Source organism: Micromys minutus (genome assembly GCF_963924665.1).
Source record: "Micromys minutus genome assembly, chromosome: 29".
Taxonomy (NCBI): domain Eukaryota; kingdom Metazoa; phylum Chordata; class Mammalia; order Rodentia; family Muridae; genus Micromys; species Micromys minutus.
Genome location: NC_137964.1, coordinates 26,389,288 through 26,415,596, shown reverse-complemented (window position 1 = coordinate 26,415,596; position 26,309 = coordinate 26,389,288). Strand labels below are relative to the sequence as shown.

At 51.2% G+C, this 26,309-nt stretch overlaps 1 protein-coding gene across 1 annotated transcript in view; it reads right to left on the bottom strand.

Annotated features, from left to right (window-relative positions):
- The window catches only part of CUX2 (cut like homeobox 2), a gene marked incomplete at both ends in the record, with an annotated part of 173,527 nt that overhangs the window by 46,988 nt on the left and 100,230 nt on the right, over nucleotides 1-26,309 (bottom strand). The window contains 2 exons of the mRNA XM_080941256.1: nucleotides 8,528-8,575; nucleotides 12,044-12,154. Of these exons, the coding sequence (XP_080797382.1) occupies nucleotides 8,528-8,575; nucleotides 12,044-12,154 (159 nt within the window). The remainder of the gene's footprint in view (nucleotides 1-8,527; nucleotides 8,576-12,043; nucleotides 12,155-26,309) is intronic.

The window sequence follows — 26,309 nt, the reverse complement described above, 5'->3', positions numbered from 1 at the left end:
AAGGATGACCTTGGATATCTGATCTTGCTGCCTCTGTCTCCCAAGTACCAGGGTGACAGGCCTGTGCCACTGCACCCAGTGTGGGTATTGTGGGCTGAACCTAGGCCTTTGTAATCATGAAGGAGAACCACAAAAATTCAGAGAGAACATCTTGGGATGCCAGAGAGAAGGGGCAGGGAGGGGCACGGAGCCTTCCCTTGACTCACGGTGACCCAGGGTCTTGCTGGGTATCCCAGGCTGAGCAAACCAGCGATCTCCCTTCCCCAGCATCCTAAGTCCTGACATGGTATGTGTGTCACCATGCTAGCTAGGCACTTCTGAACCAGGGGCCACGGGCTGTGGCCTGCAGTCCGGAGACCTCTTCGAGCTCACAGAACCAGACACTGGGCCACGAAGAGCCATCTGTACAGGTAGACTTGGGTAAACTGAGGTGCGGGGCACACAGCCCACCCCCCACTGCCAAGTCCTCGCATCTCACTCTGGTGGCGTAACGGTAACACGCTTTGTTTCAAAGAGGGACAGGCGTGTCCTGGGCACAGGCCACCCTGTCTGCTGATGATGCCACTGCTGGCTCTAGCCCAGGGGTCCACAGGGTCGGCAGTCCCTGTAAGGGCTCACGCTGTCCCTCCATCACTGTCCCAGGCCCACATGTAAGACGTGGCTTGTCAGTCTACATTCAGGCCTCCGCTGTGCTGCCCAAACTTATCTCGGCCTCATCTCCCGTCCAGAGACAAATCTCACTTCAGCTTCTGTGTGAGCACCGTGCACAGACCCACCATCTCAGTCCTGACCACAAACCCACACACCATTTACCAGTGGGCTGACAGGGACACAGAGGCTCAGACATGACCTGCCCAAGGTCACCTGACCAGTAACCAAATTTGGGCTCAAAACCTGGATTGCTGAGGTCAAGGCCAAGGTTATTCCATCAAATCCCACCTCCACAAATCCCTTGCTAGGGACCTCACCTCCTCCACGAAGCCCTCCCTGACTGCCTGCCTAAACACCAACCAGCCCTTCCTTGGGGCAGTGCGGATGGCAGATTCTAGTGTCCCTGGGGACTGTCAATGGGGGCTTGGCCTCTCTGTTAGACATAGATTTCTCTTTCTTTATAGTCCAGCTCAGAGCAGAACCACTGTGCTCAGCTGCCCCACTACTGAATTGCCACTTCCTGGCCCTGGAAGGTTTCCTGTTACTATTCAAGAGTAGAAAACCCTGTGAGGCTTTTCCTCAGCAGCAGGGTGGCGCTCTGCCCCTCAGGGACTGCCATGCAGCAGACTGGGCTGACCCCAGTGGCTTTCCTCCCTCAGGGACAGAAGTGATACAATTGCTTCTGTCTCTCTCATCCATAAAGCAGCTGAGAGTAGGTAACACCAGGATGACAGGTGACACTGGTCCCCAGGGGGCTCTGTGGCACACAGCTGAACACAGCACACACCCCTCCCCAATTGCCTAGAACAAGATATCACCGAGATCACATGTAAATGGTTGCAGGAGCCATTGCTCTGACCAACATTACAGACCTGGGTTCGAGTCTTGACTCCTCCCCAACTCTCAGCCTCTGTTTCAGTCTCTCCATGCTTCAGTATCTTAACTGTAGAGGAAACAGCATGGACCCTATCTGAGGATTCTCTAGAATGTTCCACAACTTCTCAGATGTCGGAGAACCAGGTATAGGTGGGACACACACCAGGGCCATGGGACGTGCAAGCCCCGGCCCTCCTGTCTCCACGTCTCAGTCCCAGGGTCTCAGCTCTGTCTCTGCTGGCTTTCAGTGTCATGGGGGGGGGGGAACCAGAATCCCGTGTCTTACTTGTCCCTGAACCTGCAACAATGCCTGGTGCACAGCAAGCACCTGGGAATATCTGTCCCGCAGATGAATGAATGAGTGAATGAATAAATGAATCAAGTCCTGAGCCCAAAGAATCTTTCTTCCTTGTTTTTTTCCCAGGTTATCTGTCACAATGGGAGGCTTAGTTTCCTTGTTGGACCTTGGGGAATTTGAGCACAGAGGCTAGCTTCGCCTAACTGGCAAGCCCCAGATCCCAGTAAGACTCTCCATATCCATGCTCACACACGCACACCTACACATATATGCACTGTGGCTGGCTACTCGCCTGGTATACAGCAGGCGCCAAATCAGTGTCTGTTGAACGGGGTCTGATAAAGCAGTGAAAAGAAGGGGCTCCTTACAATGGAGAGGCATTGAAAGCCACTGTGGGTGACAGGGGAGAGTCGGGGAGCCCTCATCTTGGGAGTCCAGAGTGAGGTTGGCTGTGAGTCTCAAACACTTTGCTCTAGAGACATTAGGGAAGAAGCCAGTGGGCAACAGGCTGAATAACCAGGTCCCAAGCATCACTAATATAAGGACTCTTCCCCACTTCCCTGAGGGGCAGATGCTGTGCGCACTTCCCCCTTCTACAGCCAGGGAAACCGAGGCTCATTTAGGCACACCACCACAAGCAGGGCCACCAAAAGAACTCATGTCTGTATGACGCAGGGTTTGGGCACCAGGCTTGGGAGGGATCTGAACTCTCCCAGGTACCTCCCGCACTGAGCTCTGTGGCCGGCACACAGTAGGCCTTCAATAATCATTGACTGAGCAGCTGAATGTGTGACTGTGGGCTGGGCGGCACAACCCTTGCTGGAGTAGGCGGTCTGTGTTTCCAGTGGTTTCCACAGCACACCCATCCCATCTGACCCGGAGGCGGCTCAACGGACTCAACGGACACGCACCCGGCGGCCTCATCTGCCCGGCGCCAGGCCCGCCCGGCCGCAGAGCTCAGTCTATTAAAAGCCTTGTAAATTTTCATACATGAGCATCTGGGCAGCAGGGTAGACTAATTGCTGTTAAATGTGCGGGATTGTTCCTGCCACGCGGCCAGAGCCATTGCTCTTCGTGGCCGGGGCCAGCCCAGCCCATTCCTTTGCTGGATGGAAAATCTTACAACATACACACAGGGCCAGAAAGCAATTCGTGTCAAAAACACGATCAATAACATAAAAATAAAGCGCGGAGACCGCCAGTTAGAGGAAACACCATGTAAATATGTGCTTCACGTCTGTGATTCCAAGATTAAAAAAAAAAAAATCAATCAATACCCTTCTTTAGATGGTGTTATTTCTAATGAGAAGGACCCGGAATGGCTGCAAGTATCTGCTTAATGCGGGGACGGGAGCATTAATAATTTACTTGATAAGGCAGAGGGTGGGAATCAAAGAGGAAAGCTATGAGTTCTTAATTTGGCTGTACCTCGGCATCACAGCCCAAGGATGCTTTTGTGGGTTAACTGCAAATCCAGACGGACATGTGGGTTCGAGGGAGCCTCACCCCCCCAGCTGGCAGGTCATCTAGGGGGACAGGCTAGTGAAACCACCAGAGAGGGTGGGCTGACGGCACGAGTTCAAGGGCCGGCCGCTTGAACCCGACTTGTACTGCAGGAGACACTCTAAACTCACGATTGAGTACTTAGTTATCACATACCCAGGCCCAGAGTTAAAAAATCTCACTTCTGTATATGTTATGAGCTCCCCGGTTTGGCCCCCTCAGCACCACTTGGTTCCCCTGTATGTTGAGCATGCAGTTAGCTTTCAAAATGGAGGATTTGTAAGAATTGCAGCTCCCAGCCTCAATGCAATGGGTAGAGAGCTGTGTGGGCCTGGGCAAGTGCTTTGCCCTCTCTGAGCATGTTAAGACCTAAGGGAGAGTGGAGTCTAGGCTGTGCCTCACTAGCACTATTGAGCCACGAGGCCTTACTGGACCCAGCCTGAGTCAGGTCGTATAGGCCACGGCTGAGCCTCAGTGAGCTCACCTGAGAAATGGATGAGTAGTGCCTTCCACACAGGACTTGTGCCAGCTGCCTCTGTTCTCCACTCTCCTTCTATGAGATTATCAAACTGCCCATGAGCCTAACCAGGTAGCCACAATGAGGATCTTCACTTAAAGCAGAGGGAGGCCAGTGGGACCAAACCTGAGCTCAATCTCCAGGACCCACGAGGTAGAAGGAAAGAAATGACCCCTTCAAGCCGTCCCTAGATTTGCACACACGTGTTGTGATGCATGTGCGCACGCGGATATACATGCACGCATGATTATACGTGTATCAGATAAATGTAAATTAAAAACAAATCTTTTGATGGGGAGGGACAAAGACCCAGATAGGTTAAGAGACTTGTTTAAGGTCACACAGCCAAGGAAAGCCACGGTGTGATGAAACTCCATGCCAATCAGCTGCAGAGCCCAGGCTTGCCCTGGCGCCTGTCCTCCCAAGTGGGAGGGAGGTCCCATAGGCTTTTCCTGGCCTTGTCTGTTCATCAGGACTGTATGTGGGGCCCAAGGGGATGGTCAAACACATGCTGGAAGAGCTGTAGAGAGGAGCCTGGGACGAGAGAACAGCACAGATAATGGAAGGAAAGGAAGAGGCTGGGATTAAATCCCCAGGTAAAGACGAAGAGTTAGAAGGCAGGAGGCCATGGGCAGGTGACAGCCACGGGCAGGCATGGGCCGGCAGCTCCCACAGGTTCTGCTATCATCTTTGAAGTCAGGCAAATGACACCCACAGAGTCCACTTAAAACACGAGACGGAGCTGGTCCTGCCTCTGTTCCAAGCCCTCCCTTGGCCCCCACCTATACCATTATCCACATTGTGGCAGCCCCAAGGCCATGGCATTCTGCCACCCCATCGTCATAAGAGGTATAAAGCCACATGCCTTGCTGGTCAAGCATTCAGTGACTTTCCTGTTCCTGGAGTGGCTGGATTTGACCTGTGTGAGACACAGGACACAGGGAGGCAACTCTTAGGCAGAAAGAACAGAGAATGCTAATTCTCTGGGGTAGGAAGAGCCAGGCCAGGCCTGTCTGAGGGCAGAAGGTGCCTGGTCAGTCAAGTGCCCTGGGACCTTGAAGTTTGGCATCCTCTATCTGATACAAGGCAGGGGCAGCCTGTGCAGCCACCTGGGCCATAATGCTCAGGTTCCCACCGTTATTTTCCTACCTCAGTTCCAGACTTGGACCCTTCATACATACCAGTTACTGCCTCACTTCAGTTTCCCCACGAGGGCCAACCACAGACCCTCTGCAACTGGGACAATTATAACAAACTAACAGCCCAAGTCACCACGGGTACCATCTATGAGAAAGACAGTGCCCACCCCCCTCTCCCACCTCTGTGCCATGCCCGGCTCTGTGTCGAGTGGCCACAGTGAGCCCATGGGAAGGTATACTCTGAGAGTCTTGGCTTGTTCACATTGACTTTATAACCTACGTCTATGGAGAAGGTTCTAGAAAGCCATGGAAGACAACACATCACGATGCATTACATCTGCAACGGGGGGGCGGTGTACATGGCCACCTGTCACCACCCACCTTTTCAGTTGGCTCAGAGAGTGACTCGGCTAAGGGTGGACATGTCTGTTGTATCATATTCAAGGCTGGGTGCTACCATGGTGGCCACCTGGTAAGACAGCAAGACCCCCAACAATTTGCTCTTCACCCCAGGCCTGCTCCCATCTTCCTTAGCCACCCAGGTCTTTGAACCCATGAGGAGACACTGAAAAGCTAACTTCCCGAGTTCCCAACAGCAGAAGCCCCTTGCCTGGCTGGGTCTCCAAGGGCAGTGGAATCTCGGTGTCTACCACAACCACCTGCACTATCTCTGGAGAAGAGACCTGTGGTCCCGGGCACAGAGTGGCCTGTAGATTTGACTACAGTGACAAGAATTAACTTTGCCGAGAGGGCTGGGTGGGGGTGAGCAGGGAGAGGGGAGGAGAGGAGAGGGGAGGCTTGCTGCAAATGTGGGGTCTCCTTTTATCTGTGGAGTAACCTCGCTCCTAAGCCACCCCCTTAGCACAATTCCTCACAGTCCTGCTGCATGCCGGGGCTCAGCCATCGGCTTCTGGCTTTGCTTCTCTGGGTAGCATTGTGACCTGTTTCTTCTGGAAGGACACATCAGGAAATGGAACTACCAGGCAAGCTAAGAGCCACCACCATATCGCTGCCAGTTTGGGCTCTTGTGACAGCGGGCCCAGGTTTGAAACAACAGAGACACAGTTGTCATGGTTCCATGGAGGTACTAAAGGACCTATGCAGACAGACAAGGTCAGTATAGACAGACTGTCATGGCCATCACAAGACAAGTCCATTAAGTCTGGCAACATGGGTTCAGGGAGAATACACCAGGTTCTCCTCGGGACAGCTTCTCCACGGAAGAACTTGGTGCTCAGGACTTCCCCAGGGCTAGGGACCATATCTCACCAGCTCTCAGCTTTCTCCAGCCTCATAGGAGCCAGACACAAGAGTGACTACCATCCAATAAATGGGAGGGTAGTCTGTCTTCCCCAGGACATAGTGCCTGCTGTCACTATGCCAAGATGGGCAGAGGTTACCAGTGGCCCTCCCGAGGCTTACATCAGACTGTTTTGGCACTCTGAGAGTATCTACTATGTGTTTGTGAAAGCACGTGTGTGTGCGCCCTCGTGCATATAGAGCTAGAGAGAAACTTTCAATGTCATTCCTCAGCTGCTGAGGAGACATGGAGTCTTTCATTGGCTTAGAACTTGCCAAGCAGGCTAGGCTGTCTGGCCAGTGACCCCAGAAATCTCTATCCGCCTCTTCTTCCTCCTCCTCCTCAGCACTGGGGTTACAAGAGTGAGTCACCGAGCCTAGCTTTTCTCTCTTTTAAATGTGGGTTCTAGGGCTCGAACCCAGATCCTTCTACTCCCAAGTACCTTTACCACCTTCCCAGACCAGCCAAGTGTTTGCTGAGTGCTAAATGACTGTACGGACTCAGCCAGCCACCTAAATCTTCTCTTGGTGTTCTCCCCAGGGCTCTGAGGCACTGGTCGCATGAGCTCCCTCAGTTCCTAGGAGGAGGATACTGTTGGCCTGCAGGCTATGGTATATGGTGCCATGTTGCAAACTAGTGACACGCCTGCCACCCCAGGGAACTGTCCCTATGCACATGTTCCTTCCTGTGAGACTCAGGTGACCGGCCCTGCTCCAGGCCAGCCAAAAAAGGCTTCCACCATCCCACAGGCCACCCTGCGAAGAGGAAGCTGGGGACAGGAGGCCCACTAGTGTGGTCCTGAGGTCTGCGGGGCAGGCTGACACACACGCTGCTTGGAAGCGTCTCACCTCAGATTTAGCAAAAACAAAACTTTTAATTTAGATGTTTGCATCTCTCTGTCTCTAAGCAAAAATAACTCTAAGATAATGACTGTAATAAATGAAGGTAATTAATTGTGGTTTGTTCCTTTAGTGTCTAGTCAGCTTAATTTTACCTTTTCAACTAATAATGAGAAAATAATTTTTGCGCGTGGAGGGTTAATGACATGTAACTGTGAGAGCCGCTAATTGCATGTTGCAATCCATCCATCAGCGGCCCCATCTGCGTGGCGTGATTATGTTTGCTAAATTATTGCTTTGAATTATCTTTCATAAAAGCAACTTTTATAATTAGCAGGGCCTTCGGGCTGGCTCTCTTTTTCTGAGTGCAAGGATGTTCAAACTTCGGCCATTTCAGAAGCCCCCTTCCCTGGCTGGCTTTTGTTTTCCTGGGGGAATGGGAGGGCCCAAACTGTCCTTTGGGGAATCAAGGAGGCCTTAATTTGTGTTAGGGAGAGTCCACTTCCTTCCTACCATACCTCCCACAGGAGAGAAAAATGATGTGAGGTGGGGGACCCCAACTGCACACACTGAGGCTGCTGGACAGGAAGGCAAGAAAGGACCTGATGAAGGCAAGAGAGTCACCTTCATTTGGTTCGGTGGCTGCTTTTCTCCCCACGGGGGTGAGGAGGGACCTGTGGCCAATGACGGCTCAGTGCAGCAATTATAAGGAAGACAAGAGAATACAGTCAAGTCCTGTGGGCCATGGCCTGAGAGGTGCCTTGGACAACTGTCTACCCATGTTGGTATGGGAAGCCAGCTCCCTGCCTGGTGAATTCCAATTAAGACTTCTCTTCTTCCCTGTCCATAGGGACATCAACTGTGCATCAGGCTGTGGCTGTGGCTGCCTAGCTTCTTCCTTCTCCTCTGTAAGCTTGGTTTCACATGTAAAAGGAGGAGAGTTGGGGTTCAGAGGGGTTGAAGAACCTTCCCAGGGCCACACAGCTGAAGGAATAGGGCTGAAATCCGTAGCCCCGCCATCCATGAGGCTGTGCCTCTGGGTCTTCTTATCACTGAGATCTTGTATCATTTAAGCATTTCTTCTATAGAAAAGGGGAGAGGTCATCTCTCCACGCAGCCTAGGAGGGCCTCTACCTTCCCAAGTGGTTCTACAACTAGTTATCCAAGGCGTCTAACACCCAAGGCGGTGCTCTGAAATCTTCCTTCTTATCTGCCTTGCTTCTCCTTCAGCCTCAATCTTACGACAGGGAGAAAATCATCACCAATTTGACAGATGAGGACACAAGAGGCAAGAAGAGGTCAAGCAACTCACGTAAGGTCTCACAGCCAGCAATAGCCTTCGGGGAGGGAAGCCCAGCGCACGTCACCCCCCACCACCCAAACTGCAGTGCCATTGGCTCTTACCTCGGCTTGGAAGCTTTTCAGCACGGGGGCTACCATCGCTCTGATTCCCTGGAAGAGATGGCAGAGGGTCTACCACAGAGCGAGTGTCCTGAGCCCACCCCAGACCCTTGCCACATGCCCACACACACATCATACATACATGTGTGCGTGCACACACACAGCATTTAAGGAGAGGGAGGCAAGGAAGGGTACTTCCTAAAGGCACACCTGTTTCCTTTTTGATGGTACTTGGGATGGAACTGAGCTCCACCACTGAGTATTTAAGATGCTGATATATTTATTTTATGTATGTGAGCACACTATGGCTGTCTTCAGACACACCAGAAGAGGGCATTGGATCCCATTGCAGATGGTTGTGAGCCACCATATGGCTCCTGGGATTTGAACTTGGGACCTCTGGAAGAACAATCAGTGCTCTTAACCAATGATCCATTTCTCCAGCCCCAGTTCTTAACATTTTGAGACAGGGTCTTTCTATGTAGCTCAGACTGGTTTGAACTCATGAACTCCTGAGTACTCCCGAGTACTGGGAAGAAGGGGTTCATGTCATCCTTGTGTGTGGCATGGTAGGTCTTATGGTCTAGCTCAGGGGATGGGGGCTGAAGAGCTGACCCTGATTCTCCACTTTCAGTGCTAGGTGGGTAAAGTCCCCTGGGGGAAGTCCCTCCCAGGCACGGCATGGGGCTGATCCTTCTACAAGGCTGTTTCCCTTCCATGTGGTCATCTCCCATAAATCTGCATCTTAAATTTCACCAAAAACTACCTTTATCCCTGCCTGTCTTTCCTCACCAGGAGATGGGGTGATTTCTGGGGATGTGGCTGTTTACCAGCCCTGTGGTGCCATAACCTGACAAGGGGTTCACTGGTGCTCTGAGCACACAGGCAGACTTGGCTCTAGATACCCACAAGTCCCAATTTCCTGTTCAACCTCAGGGTTTTCAGACCTCAGCAGAGGTGAGTGTTCCAAGGTGCCAACCTGAAGCCCGTGAGACTTCAGGGATCCACTGGGGACACTTCCTCCTGCCCCAAAGTCACAAGGAAAACCCTGTGGGAGGGGCAAAGGGATGGGAGGAGACACAGGGAAGTGAAAGTGGGGAGGAGGAAGTGGGCTGGAGGTAAATGAGAAAACTCATTACCACGGGCCACTTCCTGCTGTTTCTCCCCCTGGACAAGGTCCCTGCTCTGGTCTCAGCTGCCCTTCCATACTGACTTCTGTCTCCAGGACTTCCTAGAGTGGCTGCTGCCTGGGTGTGAGGAGGCTCTTTAAGGGACACACAGATAGTGTCAGGGGCTTTTTGGTTTTAGGGGCCAGGGTGTCAGGTTGGGCAACAGCAGAGTTGGGAGGCTCAAGGTTAGGGTCTCAAGGCTAGAAGCACAGAGGCAAGATGTCACCAGGGGAAGGTGGCCATGTACCACAGCACTGACTAGAGGGGTTGGCATTGGGGACAATAGCTAAGTCTCGGGCAGCAGGGTGGACCCACTGCCTCAGAGGAAGCATTTGGCTGGAGACAGTCAAACCCAACATTTAACTTTTTAAACCAAAGGCCCCTGATTTTGTAAAGGGGGATACTGAGGCCCATGGGTGCTGGCCTGCTAAGGTGATGCAGTAAGCAGGTGACGTAGTTGGAATTCAAGATAAATTCAACAGGCTTTCCCCATAACCCTAGAGTCAAGAGAGGTTAGGGGTTCACCTCTGAGAGCCATGAAGAGAGGAAGTGGACGGGTGCTGGGTCAAGTCCCACTGGGACCGTGACCATGTAAGTCCTAGAGGGAGCCAGGCAGGACGCGTGAAGTAGGTGGACTGGACCCCCCAAGATGATGCTCTTAAATAAAGTTGTCATGACTCTTCCACCAGGAGGGATAAGCTCCAAACGTGAGAGTTTCCAGAGCCGTGACTATAATGGGAGTGGAAATTTATCCCTACTAATTATGTAATTGCATAATTTTATGTAGCATTGGAAATTATGTAAAGGCAGACTCCCAGGTTGAAAACCTGGCCTGGATTTCCTCACCTGAAAGCTCCCGTGTGAACCAATGGTTGAAGTTGAGTTCACTATGCTGGGGGGAGGGGGAGGGGATAGATTGGCCTAAGAGGCTGAGAGAGAGAGGAGTGTGAGGTTATGAAGAACTACCGTGGATTCTGCTACGTTTCCCGAGTTGGGGGGGCCAGGCACTCTCTGTGTGGGGAGAAAACTGTTTATAGAACATGCTCTGGTCTGTTTAAGAGAAGGGAGACCAGGGATGTGGCTCAGTTTGCAGAGTGCTGGCCCGGCAAGTACGAGGCCCTGGGTTCCACCCCAGTGCCACAAAAACTGGGTGTGATAGTACATGCCCGTAATCCAGCACTTGGGAGATGAGGACCTGAAGGCTAGCCTGGGCTACATGTGACCCCCCCCCTCCCACAATCCCAGAAAGATCTTACTTGTGCTTGTTGAAGCCGTAATGACGGGAGACACTCAAGGCTGAGGCTTCTGCCTCTTTCCCACACACATCTTCTCCTGCAGAACCACGGTTGCTTATGTCTAGAGCTTCAGGTGTGAGGCTCAGCCCCTGCCTTCCTGTCTCTCACACCCGATGCCCCTCCTCCACTGTCAAGAGCCGCAGGAACCCACCCTCAGCACCCCTCCCTCCATGGTCTAGCATACCCTGAAAGATTAGCTGAGATAGTCACTGAAGGGTGGCTGCAGGCTAGGGCCTTGGGTCTGTCACTCACACTGAGGGTGTCCTAGCCCTGCCAAAGTGACACAAGGCCCAAGGCCTCCATTTTCTGTTTACGCTCATTGATTTTAGATATGTGTGTGTGTATATATAATTTTAAATAATATATTTAAATATATTATTTATATTTATAACTATAAACAATAATTTTAAATATAATAATATATAATTTATTTTTAAATCTGAGAAGCAAATTTGAGGGGCCCTGATGTCAGTGGGGAGGGGTTGGAATTCTCACGTCCAACCTCAGGAAAGAGCAGACACATGTCTGGGCTGGTCTGATCCTCATGGCAGAGGAAGGGACTGGGCTTTGCCTGGGCATTGCCATCTCTAGGCCCTGACTGGGGTCTGGAACCTTGAGATGTGGAGATGGGAGGGACAGGGGAATTGATTGGCAGGGAGGGGTGGGTTCCAGAGACATAGCTATGTCTCCCAGGCCCAGTGGCAGGCAGAAGATGATCCTGACTTCAAGTCAAATTGCCTGGCCATCAAACGCTAACCACTTCACCCGAGATGAAGACTTTGACTGCAGATCCTAGATGTCTGGGATCTGGGTGAAGGCACTTGCGGGTGGGGGAGGCAACTCCAGTCAGCGCTGAGGAACCTCCCTCCCCCAACACTGCCACAGCCGACAGGCTGGGGCTCTGATTTATCTTTGTGGCTAATTAGCTTCTTTTCTTGTTAGTCACTTATGCCTACAGTTTTCACAATATAGTTTGAATGGGGTGGGGTGGGGGGCGGGGAGCTGCATTCCTTCCCAGTCAATGCCAGAGCGGAGCTGCAGGCACACACACTTACCTCTGGCACATTTTTCTTAAATTCCCGGCGGAGTTCAATTAAATGTTTAGGAGAATGCTCGCCTTCCTCCTGTGGCGCAGACAGCTCCGAGGCGACAGAATTAAGCTCCTTCTGGAATAAGAGAGAGAGAGAGAGAGAGAGAGAGAGAGAGAGAGAGAGAGAGAGAGAATTTGTCCTTTTCTCTTTGCTTTTGAATTATCATATTGAACAAGTTTCCGTAACTTACAGGGCTGAGAAAAGGCGAGGTATTAGCTCCTGGCATGCACGAAAAATTAAGAAACAAAACAAAACAGCAAAGGGATGGAATACAAAAGGTCCCCAGGACACTGTAGGCTTTCCATTTTTGTCCTTCATAGGAGCTGGGCCAGACAAAGTTGAACGGATGTTTTTTTCTACCCCCACCCCCCATCCCTCTCCTTCTCCCCCTCCCCCGAAGCCCCACCTCTTAAATTTCTAAAGAGTGATGATAAGCCTGTCAGTAACTGAAGAAAACATCTCCAAAGCGTGTCAAAATAGCGGCGCGTGGCATATTGTACGGGCACTTTCCCTGCTCGCGAGTGCCGCCGACAGCTTCCATACATCAGCGGCGGGCGCAGCTCCAACTGCCTCGTTCCCCCTTAAAGGCTCATAAATTCGACTCTTAGGATATAGATGGCTTTTTAATTCTAGCAAATTTTGGAAAAATGAAGGTGCCGAAGAAAAGCACGCTGACCTCGGGTGTACCCCACGGTAAATCACCGAGGGTTCCGGGGACTCTCACTGACTGCTGCAAAGGTGGCCTAACTGTACACACTCAGGAATCAGACGAGGGTTTGGCCACACATGACCAAGGATGGAGAGGGAGAGGAACGGACGAGTGTGTGTATGTGTGTGTGCGGGGTGTGTGGTATGTGCGTGTGGGCGTGCACACACACGTATGCATCATGGAGGGGCCTACTGCTGGGATCTATGTACTTGATCTTCCTTCTCAGAGCTGCCTTCTCTGTCTCAGAGTACAATTCAGCAGTTGTCATGACTCATTTGCATAATCCAAAGAACGCTGTTTGTGTGGCCTGCACTTCTGGCATAAACTTGAGCAGGGCTCCCCACCCCCCAGGACTCTCCTGCATATATCACCCGATTATATTTGCAGCAATCAACCCCATAATTTCCTAAATCCGGTGGTGCAATAAATTCCTGCAATCAGATTTATTAAAAAGAGAGAGAGAGAAAATGTGCACGCGCAGATGCGGGGAACGCATTTCCAGGGCGAACTCTTTAATCCAACATATGTATGACGAAGTGCAGCGTGTAATGAAAGACCCCATTTGTCACCGCTAATACATGTTCGCCTTGCACACACAATGAAACCCTTTCACTGTTAGATAATGGAAGTCCCGTTAACCACTGCAGAGCCTTCTCCCTGTAAAAGACAGCTAGTGTCTGCATTGCCTGCTTCATAGCTATTTACCACAGTGTCATAGACCTGGTCCCCCCAAAACTATGAGGACAGCTGGATCCTTGAGCCCTTTTGGGGAGCACCCTAAGAAAGAATGCCTATTTCTAGAAAAACAGCTAACTTTTGGTGAAAGCGCTGAGACTGGGGATAGTGCGGGGTGGGGGGAGGGGGCAGGCAGAGGCACCAAAGGACCAGCAGACACTGCTTAAAACCTGGGGGGGGGGGGGGGGGCGCTGTCCAAGGTGCTGAAGCTTATTCCCACATAAACACTGGGCAGAGCCTCCTGGGGCTGCCAGCCTGAAGACCAGGAGGAATTCTGAGTTGGGTGAGGAACGGAATAGAGAGGAAAAAGAAAAGACATTTGTCACCACTTATGCACGTATGTGTGCACTCGCACACACAAAGGAACACACACACACACAATCTTCCAACAGGATAATAAGACTCTCATATCACAAGGGAGAAAGAACTAGAACATTGAGGTTCACTGAAGTTTTTTTCTTAGTTTTTAAAGTTATATTTTTCTCATTGTCCCAGGACACAGAACACGGCATGGGATGTCCCATGGATTATTTTGTATCTGATACCGTGAGTTTTAGAGAAGCGCTTATCTTTAAGTTTTGGAGCCCTGGCTGGCCTGAACTCCCAAGGCTCCTGCCTCCGCCTCCTATGCTGGGATCACGAAGGTGCGTGGAGAACCCTGTACCTCTTCACACAGCCACTTTCAGAACTGCGTGGGCAGCTCGGCTTTCACTCCTTCCACTAGAATCTGGATCAACGATCCAGTGATAAAGGGATTGCCGTACAAGCCAGACAAGAGCCATTAGCACTCACCCAAAAGCTAGGCAGGTGTGGTGGCCTGCTGGTAACCCCACTACTTGGGAGGTAGAGATGGGGGGTTCCCTAGAGCAAGCTGGCTAGGCAGACTAAGTGTGTAAGTCTGGGGTTCAGCGAGAGACTTATCAGCAAATGAAGTGGAGAGTTATTGAAGACATATGTATGGCCACACATATGAACATGCGTACATAGAAGAATGCCTGCTCCCCAATACAGGAAACAGCCATGCAGAGGACATCTAGCTGCCAGTGTGGTAGACCTCAGGGCTGTCCATCTATCTGTACCTCGCTGGTTGTTGGTAGGTACAGTTCTGACTGACGAACAGGGTGCCTGCTGACTACACCAAGTACAAGGGCTGGTCGAGGCAGGAGACATCAGTAGCTCTTAGCCCTGGACCACTGCAAGCCCAGCTCTCTTGCCCAGTCCTGGTGGAGCAGACACTGTCACAGACAAGAGGACCGTGCCCTCCTCGACTCTGCCTCGGTGGATGCTCATTCTTCAACCTTGAATTCTTGCAGCGTTTCTACAGTAAATGCAGGCGACAATGGCCGTGACAACAGTAAATACAATTACCACAACTATCGTTTGCTGAGGGCTTGCATGTCTGTGAGGGGACTCAGCCAGGGGCCAGGGGGTGAATTACAGGCCGGCCTAGTATCTGAGGTGGGGGCAACTCCTCGGTGGGCTCTGGAGGCAAATCTTCAATGCTGTGCTTTTCAGCAATCCTCGGTTCCCTTTCTCAATCCGCTGAGGGTGTTTGGGGGAGATTGTTTTAAATAATTCAAGATCATAATGCACCCTGCTGGGAGTTCAATAAATACTGGCTGATATTCATCTCTTTCTTGGACACACCGGGTGTAGAGGACACCCTGCTCTATCCAAATGTCCTGGGTTTTTTCACAGGTCAGTAAAAATATCATACACACATACAAAAAAAGGAACAGGGTGCCAAGCAGAGACATTAAAACTGATCGCCCTGTACGCTCCAAGAAAGGGCACTTGAAAATCAACAAACCAAGAGATGAAATCGACAACTGGGCTTTTAAAATAAACACACTTAGAAAAGCCCGCAGAACTATATTTATTTCAAGGGAACAGAAGAAGTCTCAGAAACATAAGCCAGCCACATTTCTTGAGTCCGGCTTCAGAGACATCCGGCGAGCAGGCCTTGCCAGCCACGCTCCTGCAAGACTTCATGTCCGACTCCAGCCATGATCTAAACAGTCCCAGACTTTGGGCCAGACCCAGGCAGGGAGGAGACACATGCAATTAACCTAACTAGCCATCAACAGCAGACAGACAGCCCGGAGCCCTGTGCAGACCATTCAAGTAATGATCCTCATAAACAGCCCATTTGCAACTAAAAAGAGATAATTTTAATGAGCTGGGAGCAGATGACAGCCGCAGCTGAGGCTGCAGCCAGTGAGCGGGGAGACGAGTCTTGGGTGCAGCCGGACCAGCGGGGGCTCTGCCACTGGTCCTTGCTCTCCATGCTAACCCACTGCCTGATTTGTGTCCCAGCTCTGGGGTAGTTTGTATCCTCAGTCCTGGGACTTCCAGGGCCTCAGAACACATGAGCCACCACCAAACTGGAGGAAGAGGTCAGAAACATACCCGTTGGCATAACTTCAACCACAATACTACTCCACTTAAATCACACACACACACACACACACACACACACACACACACCACACACACACTTCTCAAACTGTCCTCATACTATGCTATGTAGCCCAGGCTGGCTTTGAACTCCTAACCTCCTTTTTGCCATCTTCCTCACCGCTGGGATTACAGGCGTGTTACCCCAGAGATGGTCTGATTTCTACTTACCTTCAAATGAACGCCTGGGGTTGCCTCTGATTTGATGTGTTTTTGAGACAGGATACCGTTATGTATCCTTAGCTGGTCTCAAACTTTGGATTCTCCTGCTCAGTCTCCCTCCCAAGTACTGAGATTATAGAGTATGCCGCCATGTCTGAGCTAGTGTGTCACAGCTTGTCTGTCCCTGGTCTTTGAATAGTGACATCCCTCTCCACTACCCGCTCGACTGGGAAGATGGCTTAGTGGGTAGAGTACTTGGTAACACATACACACACATGCACACACACGTGCATGCACAGACACAATGTACTCATACACTCATACATGCCACATACATACATACCCCGCACACATAAGTACCTATGCATGTACAAACACACACACACACACACACACACGCACCTCTGGCATACATGAACATACTACACACAAGCACACATATACCCACACTCTCATACACACATACATCACACACACACCACTTACCACACTCACACCGCACATCATACACACACATGCACACACGATGCACTCACGTACATGTATACCACATATGCATACACAACACACACACACACCCCACATGAGGGAGGACCCTAGTTCCGATGTGAGCTGTAGAGAGTGAGGCATTAAAGGTGTGTACCTCTATAACACCTCCACACCGCCAGTCAAGCTGGTGGACAAGGGGCAGAGACAGGTGATTCCTGGGAGCTCATGGCCAGCTTGTCTATCCAATCAAAGAAACCCTATCCTACACCATGTGACGTAAGATAAAAGTACCCAGCGTCACTGTTCTGATGAATGGCCGGGGAGCTCAGGAGCATGCCTCAGCTAAATGACTGGGCCTGCTCCGGAGCTGTAAATGCCTCATGCATTAGAGATATTCAAAAAACCATCTGCTGCAGGGCTGTCAATGGACTAGCCATGAGATGTGCCTCGCAACAGCAGCAAGCAACCATGACAGGTCCATGGATCCAGGGGAAGGTAGGCCCAGGAACACCAAAGGAGGAGCAGGCTCTGGGGGCTGCCCAGACAACCAGCCACATGATGCCTGCAGAGAACTCTTGGATGACTCAGGATGGAGGGCACACACTGGCCTGCCACTAGTAAGGAGACAGAAAGACAGATGGCCTCGAAGCCCACTGAGATGGATAGCTGCGCCAGGCAGAGACAGACGGGTTTACTAGAGCCATCCATCACTTCCTGTGCTGTATGTAAATTTCCAGCACCGAGATGTATTGGGCCAATGATCTGGAGTTGGGGCAAGGGGCGGGGCCTGAGAAGGGGTCTCAGTCAGGCTGAATTCACTGCATTCCAGCACTTCCTGGGGCAGTTCAGAATGAGGCCAAGCCCTCGAGCCTGGGTATAAACCGAGGGCTACTCACTGCCCTCACAGTGACTGGTCTGTTGGGCACAGCACTCCCCTAACTAGCACAGGCCACATGGCTCTCAGTACTGTTTGGGAGGGCAGTGAATTTCCAGGAACATGAATGGTGTGTGTGTGTGTGTGTGTGTGTGTGTGTGTGTGTGTGTGTGTGTGTGTGTGAATAAACTGTCTTGTGACACAGGCATACACTGGCACATGGGACCTGTAAGAAGACAAGGCTATGTGTCCAATGGTTCTTTCTTCTAGGTTGCTTTAAGGGATGAGCATTGGGCACTGACAAGGGGAGCTCTTCTCTCAACTGTCTGTCCATCTATCCATCAACCCATCTGTTCATGTGTCCGCCATCTATAATCCAGTCACCATCTATCATTGGACACCTAGCCATCCATCTACCCACCTATCCAATATCTATCCACTATCCATCAATCACCTATCCACCCATCCATAGTATGTCTATCATCTTACCCATCATCCTCCACTCCTGTCCATCTGCTCGCCATTCCATCTGCCTCTCCTCCATCCATCACCTGCCTATCTACACCTAGCCAACATCCATCCATCCATCCCTCTGTCCATCCACCCACCCAGTCAACTGTCCACCTATTCATCCTCTATCATTCATATATTCATCTTTGCACCCAACCACTATCTTCCCACCATCCATTCTTCCAGACACCCCTATCATTTATCTATCTGTCTTTCCATCTATCTGTCCATCCACACAATCATCTATCTACCTGTCCACTACTTACTCGTTTATTCAACAGTTATTTTTTTTAGTTCCTACAATGCTGTCAGGGACAGGCCAGGTCCTGCCCATGTGGCACAAGGAGTGAAGACAGCGGGAACCTCCTGAGTCCTGCATCAGCTCCCACAGCTCTGGCTTCTAGAGGTCCAAGGGAACACTGGCTTGCGGTCTCAGGAGAACCCCAAGCTGATAGACAGAAAGTTACCTGTTGCTAGCTGGCTGTTGGACAGGAAGTCACATGACACTAGCTGGCTGTTAGACAGGAAGTCACATGACACTAACTGGTGGACAGGAAGTCAAATGATACTAGTTGGCTAGTGGACAGCCCTTTGTCTCTCAGCAGCTGGGATTCATCTGTGAGGAGTTAGCCTCATCTCCCTCTTGGGCATCAGAAGTAGGAGAGGCTGGCCACACAGGTCATGCAAGGCACCTGGGAATTTGTTGGATGCTCTAGAACCTTAGGGTATCCTGGGGTCAAGGTTGGTATTTGGTGAGGGCCACTACCAAAGCAGAGATTCTGAAGGCAGCTGACATCACCTGCTCTGCCACGTCCTTGGTGACAACTTGGCAAGTCTTGTCAGCTTGACCCAACAATTTCTATCCAGTTTTCTGCTTCCGTTCCCTAAAGTGCCCCATTTGGTTCCCACTGCCCTCCGCCCCATCCCTTTCCCATCTGGCAGCTGTGGGGCCATGGCTTTTCTCACTGTCCATCTTCCCTGCTCTAAACCCTCCCATGGTTCACTGCTCTGGTCACATGGGATCCTGCCTAGCTCCTGAGGACATCAAGTGAAATTCTGCCTTGGTCCCTTTGTAGTGGCTGGTTATATGCCGGCAATGCTGTTCTCCCTATGGATTTTCCTGTCACCTTCCTGGGAGTCTCAGCCTTTACAAAAAATCTACCCCACCTCCTCCTCAGAACAGCAGATGTCTGTTCATCTACCCTCTGCCATTTCTCTGAACACCCCTCACTATCCACCCACTTAGGCAGTTACTCCTCTGGCTACTTACAAACTGTGTCTACCCCCAGAATCCTCCAGCATCTACCAGAGACAAGAGTGTCTGGCTCAGATCACTACCCTGAATGCCCAGTACACAGCAGGAGCTCACTACTTGCAGTGTGAATGAATGTCTGAGTAAAGGGACTTGGCTGCACCCCAGGCTCAGCGGTTGCTCCCCCTCAGGTTCCCTGTCACTCCTCAGTATCATGCCGGAAAGCAGCTCCTGCCACTGCAGGACCCGGAGGTGGCTGTCCTGGAGGGAGGGCGCCAATCAAACATATAATCACCTGGCACGAGCCACATCCGATGGCATCCCCCTGCCTTGATTGCTGTTAACTGTTCCCAAGCGGGCCCCGCGGAAGTGCCCCACTCCCAAGGAGAACTCTGAGGGTATCAAGGAAGGGACTCCTCTTACTTGGCTCAGGGCTGGTATGGCGGTGAGGCTGGCTAGGTGACCAGTCCCTTTCTTTGTCAAAGGAAGAGGAAGAGTCGGGAAAGATAATAATTTCTTCACTTCACCCATGCATTCATTCACGGCCCCAGCTACTCACCAACTTCTTGTTCGCCGCATCCTTTGTTCATGAAGTCATTCAGTTATTCGTTTATCCGTTCATTCTTTCATCCGCCCATCCACTAGTTAGCTAATTTCATTCATTCATTCATTCTTCGCCAAGCATCCACTATGTACTGGGGCACTCACTAGGGTGATTTCCACTCCTTACCACCTCAGCTGCCCAGAGGTCTGTGTTCCCAATAAGTGTCATTGAAGCCAGGGAAAAGGAGTTCCCCAAGATCATGCGCTGCCTCAAATTCACAGTGAGGAGCAGGCCAAACAGGCCTTTGGGTCTGTCTATCCGCCTATTTATCACCACACCATCGGGGAAACTAATGCACTTGTGACTTGTCTCCCTCTGCTCATACTTGGATCAGCGTCTGTTCTGAGGTCCAGGGCAGGAAGAAAGCCTGGGGGAGGGGACAGGCAATGGAAGGTTCTAGGGGAGGTCTCATGTCTACGGAGCCACAAGGTCAGCCAGATGCCAGCAGTGAAAAATTCATCAGGCATTTTTCCTAAGACAAGTGGGGCCCCAAGAGCTTCCACTGGGTGGAGGACTAAGACAGTCACTCGTAATACCCTAAGAGCAGTGGGCAGGAAACATTAGCTTCCTAGACAGGTAGCTCCGGGGCAGGGGCCTGAGGGGGTGGCTGGAAGCCCAGGCTGCTGGGAATGTCCGGGAGGGGCTCAGGAGACTGGGTCAGAAAGTCAGCGTTAAAACAAAGGCAGCTGTCTACAGAGACACTGGGCTGGGAAGGGGACTTGCTCTGTGGGCTTCTGGTAAGAGATAGCTGGGGGGCTGGGAGAACAGAGGTGTCCCCTGTGCCTTGTGGGTGGGTAGGAACCAGACAGGAGACAGACAGACCTTTGGCCAATGTCACACAGCTAAATGCAGCAGTGGTCATAGTTTAATTCCCCTTAATTCAATGTTGGCTTTGCCAAGTGCCTGGTCCACAGTATTTCCCAGGCTACCCCTAGAGGCTCGGTGAGGATGGGGGGACAAGACTGCTACAGATAAAACTTCCTAAGCCAGCAGAGGCACCCCTAAAGAACACCCTGCAAGCCCCACTGGTGAGAAGAAAGACATAAATGTTTTCGTTTATCTTAACTGGGTCCCCTTTTCCAACCATCTTAAAGACAAAGAGGAAGACAGAAGCAGAGGATCCATGGGTTACTGCTTCCAAATCTCTGTCCCTCAGCTCTGCAGGAGGGTACTAGTCACAGGCGAGGTACCCAGTAATTTTCTTACCTACTCCTAACCCTCCAGAAACCACCACCACTTGCCCGCCTTTGTCTAAGCTGCTAACCCCCAGTGAAGGCTATTTCCGGGCCGCTGCCTCCTCTTGGTGCGCCCACCCTTGTGTGGCAGATGGAGCTAGATGCTCAGACCTCAATTGGCTCTCACCTCTCCTCTGCTTAAAGTTTACCTACTTGCCACCGCCTCGGAGGTTCCTCTCTTGGGGCTCACTGGGGTCTAGTCATTGCTCATGGCCCTGACCTTTTGGAGACACCTCTCCCTGACTCTGTAGTCACACCTTCTCCCACAGCGCCAGCCCCTTTCCCACACCAGGACATTTGCATATGTGGCCTAAATTCGTTGCCCAAAACCCCTACTTATCCCCACAGTTCTGGCATCTCTGGCATCTGACTTGCCCCTTATCTCTAAAGAAGAACCCCCTGTTCCACGCCCAAAAAGCAAAACAGCAGCCCCTACTTATAAAGAAGAGTTATAATTGTTCCCATGAAAGTCAGGCATGGTAGCGTTCCCCTGGGGAGGTGGGGGTCTTGCAGAGGTCTCGGTGGTGGCTGCTGGCCAGCCAGTCTCTCCGGAGTGTGAGCTCCAGAGTCGGGGAGCGCGTAATAGCTGAAGACACAGGAAGTCAGCCCTCCGCCTGCACACATGTTCACACGTGGGTGTGTGCAGGAAGAAATGGAAGAAAAGATCTGAAAACTACAAAGGGATACAGAAAGCTAGCGAGTTCTGTCAATGCTTTCTTACCCCGGGGTTTAGACATGAGAGGGATGAAGGCAGGCAGGGAACTTTCCGGATGAACGGGACGGAGCCAGTGGGACTCTAACCAGGCCTGATCAGGCATGGTGGTCCATGCTGGTGCTTTGGGCCTGTGAGTTTTGTTCATCTGTGAAGCTGGGCACCTTTTATCCTGACCTAGGGATCTGACAGAGGGCAGGAGAAAGCTGTGGTGTTTCAAGTCCTCTCCATAACGGCGAGAGCTAAAAACCAGCAAGGACCCTATACATGGGACTCTCGGCCGTCTCCTCCCTCCTGACCCCCAGCCCTCATCCTTCCTTCGGTGAGCTGCAGGAAGCAGAATTCCCCTCTGCCAAGGTGGGTCTTGGAAACCTGAGCCCAGGCTGGAGAGACAGCTCGGTGGTTTAGATCTCTTGATCAGAGTGGACCAGAAGAAGTCCATTCCCAGTACATGGCCACTCACACCAGCCTATAACTCCAGCTCCAACGGATCCAACACTTCTGGCCTCTGTGGGCCAAACTCACAGACAGACAGACAGACAGACACATAAATGATGAATACCGTGGTCTCTCCTCACACTGACATGCTACTCGTTAACACACAGGACAAGGCAGCCATGTATGTGACAAGTTACATCTTGGGATCGTGGTGCTCAGGGCTGGAGCCCCATCCCCATTTCTGTGGGTGGGAAAGGCAAATCCTTTGAGGCTGGAAGGAGCCTGCAGCTAGGCTGGATCAGGAGGGATCATAAATCGATACAAAGGGCCTTCTGGATGATGGGTATTTCTAAAGCATATAGCACAGAGGCCTTGTAACTCCATACGCACCCAGATGCATCAGGCTGCCTGCACACAATAGGTCACTTTTCACAGTGTGCACATAGTAGGTCAGTCTAACCTAAGTTACACCTCAATAAAGCTGTTCAAAAACAGCTTAGAGGAAGCCAGAAGGCAGGGCTAGCAATGTTCATAAAGTTTGTACAAGGTTTCTTTCTAGAACTTGCCTTGTCTAGGCCCCTGATGGGCCACCATGATGGTAACTGACTCCTAGATCTCTGTCATTAGCATTCTTTTATTGCAGAGGGTGACAGTGGGAACTCAGAGGAGGTGCTTGTGGTCTCAGGGTCAGAATGGGGTTTGAGTGGACTTTCTGGCCTGCCTGGGCTCTGGGCTCTGAGAGCATCCTGTGGCGTTGGAGGCAGTTCTAAGAAGGAACTCCAGCCCTGCCCTTTAACTCTTGGGTCTTCTGGGGGTATTTGGGGACCAGCCTGGTCATTTCTAAGTGGCTCCTAGTCTTCAATAGTGTTTTGTGCTCGCAAATGAGTGTGTGTGTGCGCATGCAGGCTTAGGTGTCGTGTGTATGTTTGTTTTGTTTTTTGTTTTTGAGGCACAGTCTCCCCCTGAACTCAGAGCTCAGCAGCTGGCTAGTCTGTCTAAGAGCACCTGCCTGCCCCTGCCTCCCAGTACTGACAAGTATACACTTGGTGTACTACACTAGACTTATTACTTGGTTCTCTGGGCTTATACAGAAAGGACTGTATACGACAAGCCATTTCTTCAGCCTAGCCTTTTCTCTCCCCACCCCCTTCTTCCTTTAAAAAAAAGTTTTTATGTATGAGTGCTCTATCTGTACGTACACCTGTGTGCCAGAAGAGGGCATCAGATCCCATTACAGATGTTATGAGCCACCATGTGGTTGCTGAGAATTGAGCTCTTAACCACTGTCCAGCCCTCCTTTCTTTTGTAACAGCATCAAACTAAAAAAAAAAAAAAAAAAAAAAAAAAAAAAAAAAAAAAAAAAAAAAAACCTTGTGTGAAGGGAAGATGATTGGGACCAGTGGCTGCATGGTTTTTGGGGTTCTGGGGGGTGGGGGTTCATGTGAACAATGTTGTGTGGATCCTTGGAGAGGGGTACAGGGGACAGAGCTGGCTTCCAGTGGCCGCTGGTAGTGGAAGAGCTGGGTGAGAGAGCTCAAATAGACAAGCCCAACTGCTGTTCCCACCATCATTTATCCGGGATCTTCATGCCAAACGTCCTCACCAGAGAATATCTCTCACTCGGGGAGACTCGGGTCCCATACTCAAGCAGACACAGAATTTGGAGGCAGGGACTCACGCAGCCCCCAGGCAGGCCTTGAACTTGCCAAGTAAGCAGCCGAGGATGTCCTCGACCTCCTCAGACCCCTCCCCCACCTCCAAGGGCTGGGACCACAGGCATGCGCCACGCCCAGTTGACATGCAACTGGGACAGACCCCAGGGCGGCGTGAATGCTGGGCAGGCGCTCTGCCATCACCAACTCTTCAAGCGGCACCTAGAGGTGACAGTCATTGGAAACATCTGGAAAGGGCTTACCTATCCCTTCTAGACCTCCTGGGCTCAGAGAGAGCAGGAGCCCAGCAAGTGATGCCATGCATAAAGCTAGAGACCGGCAGGGACATGTCCTCCCACTGTAGAAGCTCAGCTCTGGCCCTGTGATGTCACACAAGCCAGGAGTTGACAGCTACTTTCCAATCCAAAGTCCCAAACCTTTACTTCTTCCGTAAAAGATCTCCCAGGACAAACCTAACAATAACTCAGTTTGTAAACACTGCTGGCTCTGCACCCTGCCCGCCAGCTTGCAAACAGACTCTCAGGGGCCTTGCACCCGGCCTGCCCCTTGCAGTTTCTGTTAATTAAGTGCAGAGTGGTGTCCCTGCTGTGCGCACAGCCCAGCTCCACAAGAACCCAGGAAGGGGGCCCTGTTATTATCCCCCTATTAGAGACGTGCATGTAAAAGCAAAGAGAGGTTTACTCAGACAGCATGGTGCTGCTGAATGGGTCCAGAGATCCTGGATGTTTTCTCCATCCTGGGACAGTCCCCAGCTGGTTGGGGGGGAGGGGAGTGCTGCATCGATGTGATTTCCTACACGCTGACACTTCAATGAAAGGCAGATAAGGAGGGCCCAGCGTAGCCAGGAACTCCACTCTCTGGACAGTGTGAGGTCCCCAAGTGGCTTGTTGGCCACTGTCAGGAGCTCTGCCCCATCGTAGGCTGGGACTGGTTGGGATGGGGCTCATGACCATCCCCCAACCCCAGCCAGCAGATGTGCGGGCCCGTACAATGGGAGAAAAGAGAAAGAGATTTGGGTTTGTTCTCCAAAGATATTCAAATTACTTAATCAAGGGCCTTACATCTTTGCCTCTCCTTGCCAGTCAGCAGCCGTCCCTGCTTAATAGGAGCTGCTCTTGAGGCCCACACCAGTGTGTTTAAAGACATTCTGGGAAGTTTCTAATTATTTTAAATTGTTCTGCCACATAAAACACCTTGGGGTTTCTCAGTCGGTGATGGCTAAGCCTGGGGTGCCCGTGCCAACCTTGAGGCCCAGGATGTGAGGAGACGCCCTGGTTCAAGTGACCCTAGGAAAACCTCCCTCTTATCCTTTAGGAATGGATTCCAAGTCACATTTCCCTCATGGCCACCAGGTTCCCAGACTGCTAATCTTTAAAGACTCCCAGTCTCACTTCCTAGGCTCTGAGCATCACAGCCGGTCCCTGCTAGCCACAGAGCATACTGCCCTCAAAGCATTCTTGTCTGGAGACCTTACACACCCTTAAAAGTGACAGAGGACCTCAGGGGGCTTTGTCCATGGAGAGGGACAAAGATCCGGCTTCATGTCTAACCACACTCAAAACTAAAATCAGGGAAGTATTTGTTTTATCAAGGTTGCTGCCGGAGTAACATCATCATGCCCACCAGAGTGACACCATCATGCCTGCCAGAATGACATCATGTCTACCAGAGTGACATCATTCATCACATCCACCAGAGTGACATCATCATGCATGCCAGAGTGACATCATCACACCACCAGAGTGATGTCATCACACGCACCTGCAGCCACAGCTAGAAGGCTGCCATATGCTGAGTATGTCCAGGTGTGGCAGCGAATGCTGCTAATCACAGCGCTTGAGGGCTGGAGGCAGGGGGATCAGAAACTGGCTGTCTTGAGTTATCAGCCTGAGCTACAGAGTAAGACCCCACCTCAAAGAACCCCTGAAATCAACCAAGCAAAAACACCAAGGTACCCCCAGCACTGTCTTCACCTGCTCAGGACAGCAGATGGGGTCACTACCCTCACCTACACCCTGGGAAGTAACAGTCAAGTTAAAAGCAGGACCATCAAGATGGCTCAGTGGGTAAAGGAGCTTGCTGCCAAACCTGATAACCTAAGTTCAATTCCCTGTGCCCACATGGGGAAAGAAATAACCGAATCCCAAAAGTTGCCCTCTGACTGCCACATACAACAAAGAGATATTAAATAAATAAGCTAATAGTAATAGTAATAATAATAATAATAATAATAATAATAATAATAAGCCAAACCTATGAGGTGACGTCAGAACACAAAGCTCATGCCTGATAGACAGGATATACACCTGATTTAATAGAGTTAGGTCCAAAGTAAAAAACTCTTTAAAGATTTAACAGCAGGCAATGAATAGAAGGACGG